Source organism: Aureobasidium namibiae (genome assembly GCF_000721765.1).
Source record: "Aureobasidium namibiae CBS 147.97 unplaced genomic scaffold scaffold_2, whole genome shotgun sequence".
In the NCBI taxonomy this organism is placed as follows: Eukaryota; Fungi; Ascomycota; class Dothideomycetes; order Dothideales; family Saccotheciaceae; genus Aureobasidium; species Aureobasidium namibiae.
The window spans coordinates 1,055,100-1,068,238 of NW_013581207.1; the positions used below are offsets into that span (position 1 = coordinate 1,055,100).

General features: G+C 51.7%; 4 protein-coding genes across 4 annotated transcripts; 3 read left to right on the top strand and 1 right to left on the bottom strand.

Moving 5' to 3' along the window:
• Positions 1-2,337: 2,337 nt before the first annotated feature.
• On the top strand, positions 2,338-4,543 carry M436DRAFT_78506 (general substrate transporter; the record flags this gene model as incomplete). The annotated part of the gene is made up of 7 exons (XM_013575900.1): positions 2,338-2,440; positions 2,493-2,897; positions 2,954-2,974; positions 3,152-3,296; positions 3,433-4,029; positions 4,083-4,195; positions 4,254-4,543. 7 exons carry the CDS (start codon positions 2,338-2,340, stop codon positions 4,541-4,543), a joined length of 1,674 nt encoding a protein of 557 aa, XP_013431354.1.
• Positions 4,544-5,210: 667 nt separating this feature from the next.
• Positions 5,211-7,211, top strand: M436DRAFT_38155 (mitochondrial precursor protein-like protein import receptor tom70; the record flags this gene model as incomplete). The annotated part of the gene is made up of 3 exons (XM_013575306.1): positions 5,211-5,534; positions 5,592-6,915; positions 6,973-7,211. The coding sequence occupies 3 exons, from the start codon at positions 5,211-5,213 to the stop codon at positions 7,209-7,211; spliced, it is 1,887 nt and encodes a 628-aa protein (XP_013430760.1).
• Positions 7,212-8,612: 1,401 nt separating this feature from the next.
• M436DRAFT_60578 (uncharacterized protein) lies at positions 8,613-9,837 on the top strand (the record flags this gene model as incomplete). Its single annotated transcript, XM_013575578.1, has 2 exons — positions 8,613-8,888; positions 9,097-9,837. The coding sequence occupies 2 exons, from the start codon at positions 8,613-8,615 to the stop codon at positions 9,835-9,837; spliced, it is 1,017 nt and encodes a 338-aa protein (XP_013431032.1).
• A 1,056-nt stretch (positions 9,838-10,893) lies between these two features.
• M436DRAFT_9184 (alpha/beta knot) lies at positions 10,894-11,793 on the bottom strand (the record flags this gene model as incomplete). The annotated part of the gene is made up of 1 exon (XM_013575090.1): positions 10,894-11,793. A coding segment is annotated over one exon (900 nt), but the record flags the coding sequence as incomplete, so codon positions are not given.
• Positions 11,794-13,139: the final 1,346 nt, after the last annotated feature.

Consider the following 13,139-nt stretch of genomic DNA (forward strand, 5'->3'; position numbering starts at 1 on the left):
AGTCATAGCCCGCAGACAAGTGCCGCAACTGCCAGGAAGAAGGCCACAGAGCCTCTGACTGCACCAACGAGCATGTGATCATCTGCCGCAACTGCAACAACCCTGGACACACCGGTCGCGACTGCCCTGAGCCCACAAACTTGGTAAGCATATTCTCGTAATCATTACTCTGGCCCGCGCTGATGAACATACAGGACAACGTCACCTGCCGCAACTGTGACCGCAACGGCCACTTCTCCAAGGACTGCTCTGAGCCCAAGAACTGGAGCAAGGTTCAGTGCCGCAACTGCAACGAGTTTGGCCACGGCGCCGGTCGTTGCCCTAACCCCGCTGGTATTCCTGACGTATCCACCGCTGGTGAGGACTACACTGCTAGTGCTGGTCCTGCTGCCGAAGTCGCTGCCGAAGGAGACTGGATGGCTGGTGCTGGTTCTGCTGCTGCTAGCGGTGGTTCCGAGTGCCAGACCGCTGCTCCTGAGGTCAGTGCCTGGTAGGAAACCAACCACTCGATGATGACATCGTCTGATTCGATGATCTTTCTTCCGTGTCGACTACCGATAGCTGGGTCTGACCAAAAAGACTCGTCGTGTACACTACTACACATAGAGGAGGATGCTTGGCATGGTTCATAGCTTCCGTTATAAGAACGATCCTCACCAGTGTTTGTTCTTTCGTGATTGACTACACTCTCCAAGATGCATCAGATGAACTTGTAGTCAGCTGATTATCGAAGTAGGACGGACGCATGAATCAGGCGTAGTGTTCAGAAGACATTGACGGGCGTGAACGCTCTCCATCGACCACACCTCCACCTCGATACTGATCGACTCTGCAACTCCGGAATGTTCCGCACGTGTTTGCCCCAGATCATCGCCATCAAGCAAGGCGGGGATATGCCTTTTGGTCTCTCCCCGCTGAGCATGTTCGTCCGGACCAGATGTCGTTGCAAAAGAGCATGCCGGCGTGCTCGGAATACCTGAGGGCCTCCTTGAGCCCTCGGCAATGAGTATTCCATGCACCTCCACCAATGAGATGGTTGGAAGGCCTTGGCTTCAAGTGCTCGTATCGCAGAGCCTCAAGCAATGCTGGAACTTTGACTTCGTACAAGCCGGGTGCCTCCATCTGGAAGTCCGGGCCTGGTTTTCCTCTTCCCGTGAGCGGTCTGCACAGTTTCAATCGCTCTGCAAACTGGCGATTGTCACCCGCGGGACACAATTAACATGCAGAGCGAGTCTTTCAGACGCATGACTCTCTCATGTTAGTACGCAGTTCTATGCGATGACGGCGAGCACTCCGTTCTACTTTGGCAAAGACCGAAAATGCCATGACGAGAAGACGTTATTTGGACCGGCAAAATTCACCGGTAAAGTGAGTCAGGGTGCTGCGGAGCGTCCGCACTCTCCGTACGCCACTTATTCAGACCGAGCATTTGACCGCAAAAACACCGGCCGTCGGCAACGACCGCCCCGTATCGCTTCGACCGCCTGAACTGGCGGTGGAGTGCAATCACGAAGAAGGACCGGGGCAGTTGCCAACTTCCCCTCGGGGATGACCCACTAAGGGGGACTCCATTCCTGCGGTTGTGGAGTTCGTTTGTCAAGAACATGAGACAGAGATTGCGAAGGTTGCAACAGAGGCCACAGACGTCAGCGGAAAGGTGAAATTGGATTCATCGTCCCTGGCGTTAGTTTGGATCTTCAATGGCCTCAAACGACGATGTCGATGGATAACAACAAGACCCTTCCGGAGATAGACAAGACATTGCGCACCTGCCTCCTGCGAGACAAACGGCCAAGGAACACATCGTAGGTGCGTGGCCTTGCAGCTCATCAATCCTTTCTCCGCAGCGCAAGAAGATGGATCTCCAGCAGCAACCTTCAAAAAGGTAACTTTAACGCCCAAGCGTGGAGAACAAGCCACCCCGTTCACGGCGATCTGTCGGCGCCGGACCTACCAAATTGGGCATTCCCGGTACCTCCATTACTCGCCACAATCTGGAGTTTATGTGGGAGAGTGGTCGGGGACACGCTTGTATGCACCGCGGCATGCGTCATTGGGTGTCTGCAAGGACCAGTCCGCTGCCCTCCGTTGATGCACGGATAGGTCTTGCACTGCAGTAGAGTTTGTAGTCTCGTGGAGGCCGAAGTGGAGAAGATGGAGTTGCCAATCGGAACCAAATGGTGCTCAAACTCTCTGATGTTACAGCGGTTGGGTAGAGGATGTGTTGATCGGTATATATTCTCACTGTCCGCATCCTCGTTGTGCAGATCTCATTGTCCTCTTTTTCTTCCTTCCTTCCCTCCTCCAATTTGTTGTTGCTCCCATTGAACATTCAGCATGTTTGGAGGCAAGAAATACTATGGCCTGGTGGGCACCAAACTAAATGTCGCGGTCGGCGTTATTGCCGGTCTCGATTTCCTGCTCTTCGGTTATGATCAAGGTAAGCGGTTTCCTTACGATTGGATCAGACAGACATGCTAACCAAGCATTAGGTGTCATGGGTGGTCTGCTCACTCTCAAATCTTTTGTTCGCACCTTTCCCGAGATCGACACACTACACCCCCCTCTGAATCAAACCAAAGCATACACCTCGACCGTCCAAGGTATCTCAATCGCCTGTTACAATTTGGGATGCTTTGTGGGCGCTTTGATGACGATCTGGATTGGTGACTGGCTTGGTCGCCGTAAGACAATTTTCTTGGGATCTGCTATTATGGTTGTTGGCGCTACACTACAAACATCTGCTTTCTCTCTTGGCCACTTGATCGCCGGCAGAATCATCACTGGTCTCGGAAACGGAATGAACACATCCACGGTACCTTCTTGGCAGAGCGAGTGTTCGAAATCGCATCGTCGTGGTCAAATGGTCATGATCGAGGGTGCCCTTATCACTGGCGGTAAGTCGCGATATACTCCCCACTCAATTAGACCAGCATACTGATCAATACTCCAGGTGTAATGCTTTCGTATTGGAGTGAGTAAACCTTAGGTACAAATTCAGTGGGCCAGTCGCACACACTTGGTTGACAATGCTGGGATGGTGTCCTGGACGCCATCACGTTGATGTTGATCCCGAACTGCGACTTGGCCCGCTGCAAAAGTACTGTATCCGTCCTTCAAAAGACCCTGCTAATTGTGCCTTCGCCTTCAGTTGATTTCGGCTTCTCGTTCTTAGAGCCTTCAACTGTCTCGTGGCGCTTCCCCATCGCGCTCCAAATCTTGTTCGCCCTCATCATCCTTATATTTATCATGGGCCTGCCCGAGTCGCCCCGTTGGCTGATCATGAAAGGAAAAGAGTAAGTCATATCGAAATTGCAAACACCCCGATTGACCTTGCCGCCGCTGCTTTCGATCGAGTGAAGTCGTCCAGCGAGACTTCAACGTTTATATCATCTCAAATCACGAATCTATGCTAATCACACCTTCGTGTAGGGACGAGGCTCTCAACGTCCTGTGTGCGCTGAACGAGAAGGACTCTGAAGATCCCTACATTGTTGCCGAGTTTGCCGCCATCAAAGATTCCGCTCTGGTCATGCAACAGGGAGGCTTCAGGGATCTGTTCACCATGGACGAGGACCGCAACTTCCACCGTGTCGTCCTTGCCTACGTCAATCAGATGTTTCAACAGATCTCAGGAATCAACCTCATTACTTATTACGCGGCTAACATCTACGAGACGAGTATCGGTCTCTCGCCTTTCCTTTCACGTATCTTAGCCGCAGCCAACGGAACCGAGTACTTCGCCGCTTCCTGGATCGCTGTCTTCACTATTGAGAAGTTCGGGCGTCGCCAGCTCATGTTGTTCGGTGCTGCAGGTCAGGCCGCCGCTATGGCAGTTCTCGCTGGTACCACTTCCAGGACATCGTCTGGTCTGGGTGTCACTGCTGCAGTCTTCCTCTTTGTCTTCAACACATTCTTCGCCATCGGCTGGTTGGGTATGACCTGGCTGTACCCTGCTGAGATTGTGCCTCTTCGTATTAGAGCCCCAGCCAATGCTCTGGCCACTTCGGCCAATTGGATTTTCAACTTGTAAGCGGAGGCTTCAGAGATTATTTTCCAGTGATTTACTAACTCTTCTTCAGCATGGTCGTCATGATCACCCCTGTCGCTTTCGAGACTATTGGATACCAGACCTACATTATCTTCGCTGTCATCAACGCCTTCATCGTCCCCTGCGTCTACTTCTTCTACCCTGGTAAGTGGTTCTTTTGAACGCTCAGTATGATTCCTGTACTGACAGACAACTCCCACAGAAACCCGTCTTCGTTCCCTCGAAGAAATGGACGAGATCTTCCGCAACACAACTTCCGTCTTTAACGTCGTCAAGGTTGCTCGCGACACACCCAACCGCTACGGCAAGTCAGGCGAACTTCTCATCAATTACCTCGACACCGAAGCTGCTGCTGGCGCTAGACGTCGCAGCTCATTGGTTGAGCCCAGGTACGGCAAGACCGGTGGCAAGGCTGATGGCGAGAGAGTTGAGAGATTGGAGACTGGATATGGATCCAGCTCTGCAGGATCGGCAAACAACGAAAAGGTGTAGATGGACAAGACACCTAGTCTGTCTCGATACCTTTTGGTGATGTTGATTTTTATGATGTTTTGCTGTGTAAATGGAGTCCCTAGAGGACAACGACATTTTCGTTTCATGTTTTTAGATACCACTTTTGTTCTCTCATAGATTCGCGAGCTAGACTCGTCGGCATAGAGAATTGGCATTCTACCGCTTTCAAGCTATATGCTCTTCTCTCTACGCTAAAGATTGTCACAAACTCGGCATCAATTCCATTCTTGCAGTCGAGTCCAAGGATATATCGAACAATAGAAATGGACAACTACTCTCGAGTTGGAAGGGTGCCTCGAAGATAGTCCGGGGTGGCAGGTTTCTACGGCAAGATCTCACAGCCGCTACACTTGGAGTATGACAACCTGTGGTATGCGGAGGCTGCGACAAGGACGGGATGATATTCCCAAATTTCAAGAGAGATGAAGCGCGTCAAGTCACGGAAGTTTGAGGAAGCCGATGGATGAAGCAGTTCGGGGTTGCCAAGGCTGGCGTGTGTGAAAGAACGGTGGATCTCGATGCCGCAAACCATCTTTTGCGTCACTGAACGGCTGCATTTTTGTCCACCTCGCATTTGCCTGTCGCTGTTGTTTTTTCTCCAGCGTGTAATACTACCAGCAAGCGCATAGCCATATATACATACAACATGGCCTCGACAATTCCCTCTGCACAGGCTGCCGCTGCCACTGCCTCGCAGCCCAGCTTCACCAAGCTCGAACCCTCGTCATCATTTTACGATCGCATCACCACCTGGGCCTCGGAGCACAAGGCTGCTGTCTACACCATCGCCGGTATCACTCTGGTTGCCACCGGTGCCGGAATCTACTACTACACATCCGAATCTGCTCCTACGCTGCAAGACCTCGAAGCTGCTGCTGAGAAGAAGAAGGCTCGCAAAGAGAACAAGAAGGCCAAGAAGAACGCACAGAGAGAGCAGAAGTCTCCCCCACCAGAGTCAAAGCCCCAGGGTGTGTATTGTCACGTCTGCGCTGCTTAGTTTACCAGTTGCTGACCCTCACGTCCAGAGAAGCCACAAGCGGCAAGCGTACAGAGCGAGGACGACTTGCCCCAAGTGACCGAGTCGACCGTTGCAAGCCTTTCGGACGACTCCAAGAAGGACTACGCTGCCAAGCTCAAGGCTGCCGGTAACAAGGCCTATGGATCCAAGGACTACAACCGCGCCATTGAGCTGTACGGCCAGGCTCTGCTGTGCAAGGCCGACCCCGTCTTCTACTCGAACCGTGCCGCATGCTGGAATGCCATGTCCAACTGGGACCGCGTCATCGAGGACACGACCGCCGCCATCAACCTCGACCCCGAATATGTCAAGGCTCTCAACCGTCGCGCCAACGCCTACGAGGAGACCAACAGAAACAGCGAGGCCCTCCTCGATTACACTGCCAGCTGCATCATCGATGCTTTCCGTAATACCGGAGCCGCCGAGTCGGTCGAGCGTCTGCTCAAGAAGGTGGCCGAGGAGAAGGCCAAGGTCATCATGGAGAAGAAGCAGCGTCGTCTGCCCAGCTCCACCTTCATCACAAACTACCTCCAGAGCTTCCGCGATAGAGAGCTGTCAGACTCCATCTCTGAGAGCGCCGACCTTCCCGAGAACAGCGGAAAGTGGTGGCTACGCAAGGGTCTGTTGGCAATGGACAAGAAGACGGGCGAGGGCTACAACGAGGCCGCCGAGGCTTACGAGAAGGCCATCGAGGCCGGTGACCTGGCAGAGAACGAGGCTTTCGCATACAACATGCGCGGTACCTTCAAGTATCTGCGTGGTGAGGCCGACGCCATTGATGACCTGCACAAGAGCATCGAGTTGGATCCTACCCTGACCCAAAGTTACGTCAAGCGCGCCAGCATGCACCTCGAGGCGAACCGTCGCGAAGAGGCCGCAAAAGACTTCGAAGACGCTATCGCTCAGAACGACAAGGACCCAGACGTTTACTACCACCGCGCACAGCTCAACTTTATCCTCGGCGACTTCCCCGAGGCAGCTAAGGACTACCAAAAGTCGATCGACCTCGACTCTAGCTTCATCTTCTCCCACATCCAGCTTGGTGTTACCCAGTACAAGATGGGCAGCGTTGCTTCATCTATGGCCACTTTCCGCCGCTGCATCAAGAACTTTGAGAACGTTCCCGACGTCTACAACTACTATGGTGAGCTGTTGCTCGACCAGCAAAAATACCAGGAGGCCGTCGAGAAGTTCGAGACTGCCGTCCAGAAGGAGCAGAGTCAGCGCGTCACTGGCATGAATGTCCTGCCCTTGATCAACAAGGCTCTCGCGCTGTTCCAATGGAAGCAAGACTTCGCTGGTGCCCAAGAGCTGTGCGAGAAGGCTTTGATCAGTAAGTTGCATCTTTGCTTCTCGTCATGTAATATATCATGCTAACCGACACTCGCAGTTGACCCCGAGTGCGACATTGCCGTTGCCACCATGGCTCAGCTGCTCCTCCAGCAAGGCAAGGTCCCTGAGGCCCTCGAGTACTTCGAGAAGGCTGCCGAGCTCTCACGCACCGAGCCTGAGATCGTCAACGCTCTTTCATACGCCGAGGCCACCCGCACACAACTCGAGGTCCAGGAGAAGTATCCTCAACTCGCCCAGAGGTTGAGCGGTATGCCTCCTTCGGCTGGCATGCGATAAACGACCATCGGAGATCGAGTAATCTAATAAGGATTGTTACGAAGGATATCGCGATTGAGGACGAACACATGAAGAAAGAAGGAGTCTTGAGGCTGTCCGAGAATTGGAGCTGAGAGTTCTCGAGCTGTAATCTGTTCAGCAAAAGGAAGAGCGATGCGTCAAAAGGTGTTTCTATTAGTTTGTTGTTGCCACACTTTTACTCCTGATACTCTCCCTACCCTTATGTACATTATATTTCATCACTTTTCTCTAACCATGGTTGCTTGTCTGCTCGCGTTTGTGGTTTTGAGGATGCTCCCACTCCGGAAGAAAAAGAATGGGGAAAAAGAGAAATAATCCTCGTTGCAATCCTCACCCTGTCTGTACAACGGATCTCCACGGTTCGCCTCAGGCATTACAAATATGGCCATTTTTGTAGGCTATAACGATTGTGTCTCTTGGAGAGTAATATGCGGTTGTCTGTTGCTCATCCAGGGGAACATAGACGTGATGGTCTGCACGTGATTGGTTTCGAGAACAAATCCTACGGAAGCGGATATAACTTTAAACACAATTATCCTACAGCTAACTTCTGTTGTCTTTCGTCATACGGAATATTTTTCACAGGCAAGAGGAACCGGAGACGTTAAAGCAAATCCACACTTGCGATCATATCTGCATCTCTGTTCAAAGGTCGATGTTCCGCAAGGCTCCATGTCAGAGAGGTACTTTGTACACACAGGCCGGCTGTTCGTTCTCAGTCGACACAAGCGCGGCGTGAGCGCAAAACATGCCATGGCCGCCAACTCTGGAGTCTTGGTGCCCAGACCGTTTGGTTTCACGCTCCCTTGACATTTCTCCCGCATTTCGTGACACTGTCGCGTCGTCTCACAATGAAGCGATTCTGTTTTGGCGTGTGGTGGAGGATAGGCTCAGCAGTCAACGTAATCTCTCGGTCGCCAAAAACACCCGAATAAGCGCCTCATTGTTTGGATGGGGCCTTAGATTGCGGTCATCGCGAGACCGGCAAAGACGGCCAGAGCGAGCCCGTACAAGGGAACCAAGAAGCGCGGGGCATTCTTTCTCAACGCCCTCAACTTCGCTCAAAACCTTGCTGTTTCCTCGACCTTAGCCTTCGATATTCCTTGACTTCCTGTCACTCACCACCCTTTCTCAAGCCGCTCGCTCTATTCCTCCGCTTTCTCCCGTGCCATGGCCATCGATTCTTGTTGATACCCCGACCTCACTTCCTTTCTTAACCTTCCGGTCATCCCACAATTTCGCCCCGCCTTCACTTCCGCACCACAAACCATAATGTCTCTGTGAATATTAGCCTGATCCGTCGTCACCCGCCAAAAAAATCATTTGCGACCATCCTCATCCCACACGTCCTGGATCACCACCACTTGGTCTCTACTCGCAATGTTGGATGAAATTCCAATCCAAGATCAGTATGTCTTCACATCACTGCGCTACGATGGGACGATGAAGCGCAATGCTCAGAATCCCGTGTGTTGTCCGGACTCCAAGGCTGCGTATCTCATCAAGTATCACTACGAGCGCCTCGTCACTGCAGCGGATCATCTGGGCTGGTACGACACCAACAAGAAGCTGAAAGGCCCTGTCGATCTGTTCAATCGCATCCAGACCGCCGTCACCGAACACAAGAAGAAGACGGGCAACAAATGTCCATTCAAGGTACGTGTTTCGTCTTGTTCTTTCTTCTTGTCCTCTCCCAAATCTTTCCACTCCACGTGCGTCATGATCTGTCTCTGCAGACAAAGATGCGCATGCGCCACGGGCACGCGACAACCTCAAAGAGATCGTCACAACAACAAAAACAACAACAACAAAAAAAGAAGCCGCAATTGTACAATGAAGCACCAAGGCTGACAACGTCTCACAGGTCCGAGTATGCTTGCGTCACAGCGGGAAAATGGAAATCGGAGTTGAGCCAATCATGGCCATGAAGCAACCACTTCTCTTCCCGACCACTCTGGACCTGGGCAAATCAAACGAGCAGGCGGCCTCTCAGACTCCCATCTTCAAGGCCGTGTTGGATGTTCTGCCTACCCGAACCACGACATTTACTCGCGACAAGACGCATTACCGTACAATGTACAACTATGCCAGGCAATGTGCTTCAATCCAATCTTATCAGGACGCCAAGGAAGTCATTCTGTTCAACCGTGACAACCAAGTCATGGATGGATCCATCACGACCCCTTACTTCTACCGTGACGGTAAATGGGTGACTCCGCATCAAGACTGTGGAGGTCAACAAGGAACCACTCGCCGCTGGGCCATCGACCAAGGCATCTGCCACGGCGGTATAATCGACATTGCGTCCATCAAGCATGGCGAGATCATCTGGCTCAGCAACGGCGTAAAAGGATTCTTCACTGCTCGCTTTATGGCCTGTAGCGATCGTCTCGCTCGCACACCCAGCTACGAGTCACGAATTTCACAAGTGTCCCGCAGCGACAGTGGTATCGAGGAGAAGCTTTCCATCCAATCTCACCAAGACGAAGTCGCCGAAGACGACATTGAACCAGGACGCCAAAAATACGCTCCTGAACCTGGCTCTGATGAGTTTAGAAACTCTGCTTTCACCCTTGACGTCTTTGAGCGCGCCATGAAGTTGTGAAAACTTCCTCTTTTCTCTTTTGTCTCTTTTTCGATTCTTCAACTTGATATCCCCATGGCTCGAATAGCCTTCTTTTCCGGTACACTTTTTCTATTTCTTTTCCCTTCTGTTTTGTTGGAGGCAGGCACAAAAACGGATGGTTTGCACATGAATGGTGGTTGGCTCTTCCCCGAGACCCGAAGGCTGGCGTTTTATCATGGACTCGTGGACCTCTAAAGATGCATACGGCAGGCGCGAAACAGTCACACTTTACTAGAGCTTTTAAATGGATCGCGACACCAGGAGAGAAATGTTTCCTCCAAATCTCATACTTTCTGCTTTACTTCTGCGACTTTTTTGGCTGTGTTGATTTCTTCTTCTTATTCTTCCTGCTGACGTTTTATCATGGACTCGTCATGTTGTTCTTATTGTTGAGGCGTACGTTTGATGCGTACGCGTGGTGGTTGCATCGTCACGGACGGTGTGCATTGCCGTATTAACCGTGAACCCTTCCGACGTTGTCCGGATGATGTGCAGGAGCGGGATGATGTGCTTGCGTGAAGTCATCTGCAGGGTGAACAGCACATGCGCACACCACACCTGGCACACACCACAATGCCTAGAGGTTAGCAACTCCTATTCCCCTAGGCTCCTTCTCTCTTACGAAGCCATAGAGCGTAATGCTCGCTATAAAAACGCATGGTGATTTTGCGGATCACATGTACATCCAAAGAGAGCTTTAAAAAAAAACGCCTTATCTCGATGGATAAGTTCTATTTCTCGAGAACTTTGTGCATTGTTATAGCTGTCCGCGTTACAAACCTTTGCACGAAAACACGATGAGAAAATCAACGCAAGTAGCAAGAGGGAGAGAGAGTGAAAAGTGTCGTCATGCAAGATCGAAGGAAGGAAGGAAGAAAGGAAGGAAGGGAGAGTAGAAAAGGGTATATACAAGAACTCAACCGTCGTGTAAATCTATACACATCATGGCCCCTCTCTCTACATGATCTTACTGACCAAAGTTTCCTCCTTGGGCGCACTCTCAATCAAATCTTCAATGTTGTCAGGTTTTCTGAAGAAGGCCTCCAACAACACTGCAACACTACTTCCCACATTCAAACTGTCAACTCCGACGTTCAAAGACGGCAAAGCAGACTTGGCACCTCTGATGCCTACATTAGCATCGGCCTTTGTAGCGAGGTTTGCCCTCAACCCTTCTCCTTCAGCGCCAATGCAAAGGATACTAGGGCCCTTTGACAACGGCGAGATCATGGATGAAGTAATCAAATTGCCCTTGGAAGATTTTGCAGAGTTTGCATCTGGGGCCACGGCAGCGTAGATGGACCAGCCCTGTTTTTTGCATACGGTGACGAAGTTTGCGGGTGTAGGTATGGAGAGAATGGTCAAGGCTTCTGCGGCTCCTGACGCTGCTTTTTGGACGATGGGGAGGTTGACGGGTGCGCAGGTATTTGTGCACACAGCGACTGCATCCACGCCGTAGAAGTGTGCTGTGCGGAGAATATTGCCGAGGTTTCCTGGGTCGAGGATGCCGTCGAGGAGCAGTACGAATGGTTTGCGCCAGGTAGTGGTGTGAGCAGGTATAGTTGATGGATCACCATTGACTTTCCTCTCCTCGGCGGACTGATCGGCTAGTTCAATGGGGATGGCTGCGTCCGTTCTGCCCATTCTACCTAGCGATTTTGTGGGTAGGATTGGTAAGGGAGAGGCTTCGACGATGACGCCGTTGTGAGGGCGGCCTTGGGCCATTTTGTCCATCTTGGGGAGGAAAGAGTCGTCGACGAGAGTGAATTTCACGCGGACCCGTTTGCAGAGGGTCTCGATGGATGTGACGGCGGGATTGTGAAGGGCGCGCTTGTGGATGTAGACGTTGTACATCTGGCGGCGTTTGGCTGTGAGGGCTGCAACGACGACGTTGAAGCCGTACAGGAACTCAGAGGCGGCTGTGGTGTAGGGAATAGAGACATAGGCGTCGACATCGTCGCGAGACGATCGTGCTGATGGACGATCGTCTCTGTCTCCGGCTCTTCTGTCACTGGGCTCCTGGATTTCTTTGTGCTTGTTTTTTCTGTCGTCATTTTTTTCTCTGTTGTTATTCACTAGCGAGAAGAGTTGATCGTCATCAAGTCGACTTTCTTCTTCCAGTCTTCTTCTTGCTCTTTCTTCCCTGGCCGACTCTCTTTGCACCTCTTGATCCTTCTCCTTGGCTTCTTTCGCAGACAAGACGTTGTCAACAGAAGATACAAGATCCACAGGCCGCAACTCCTGACCGCTGATAATGGCAGCGGCATTCCTGTCGACAAGAGTCTGGAGAATGGCAGAACGCATTTCTTTGTTCAGCACGGATATATCTTCGAGCTCTTGTTTCCAGTTGGCACCTTGCGCCGGGTTGGCTGGTGGTTGTATGGGATAGACTGAGGCCTTGAGAGCACTCACGGGATCGCTTTCTTCAAACCAACGCCTGCCAGGGATAAAGATGTTGTTTGCCTTTGCATTCTTGATAGCGTTGCCGACATGTTGTATCACTTGAAGCCATTCGCTCCTCTCGCGGATCAAGGTTGGCTCAACATCAGCAAGATCTTGCTTGAAAGTCTTCTTGAGTTGCTGTTTTATCTTGAGAACAACACCAGGTTCGTTCTTGTCGAATTTAGGCAAGATGGAAGGGCTTGTCGGCAGGGATCTGATGTATTTGTCCTCAGCTAGCTTGACGGCGCCCATGAGGGCATTCCAGTTCTCGTGGGTAAAGTGGTACTTGTCATTGAAAGGCACTTTGAGGGCGTGGTAGTTTGGGTTGTCGGTCAAAGATGAGGCAGGATAAGCGGCAGGGCGTAGATTGGTCTTGCGAACTGTGAATTCTCCATGTCTACTACCAGGTTCCGAGAAGGGCCGTTCAGGCCTCTGTTTACGGTCGCGAATAAGTTCCTTGGGTTCCCGTCTGTTGAAGCCTTGGTCTCTGTTGTCCGAGTCCCTGCTTCTAGGCGTGCGCCTGTCTCCACGGTCTTCATGGTCACTGAATCTGTTGCGACCGTAGTCACTTGACCTGGGTCGGTCGTTGTAGTCGGTCAATGTAGGGCTGTCGCTGAAGGCGCTTGACCTGGGGCGATCATTGTGGTCGTTCGGTCTAGGACGGTCTCTGAAGTTGGTCGATCTGGGACGGGCGCCATAACCGGTTGACCTAGAGTGGTCGTCGCGATCTTGCCATGGAAAGTTGCCTCCACGTTCGTCTTTGATTTTGTTCAGATCGTCCAGGACTTTACGGCGATCTCTCCGGATGGATTGATCAAGGGTACGGTTGATGGCCGAGA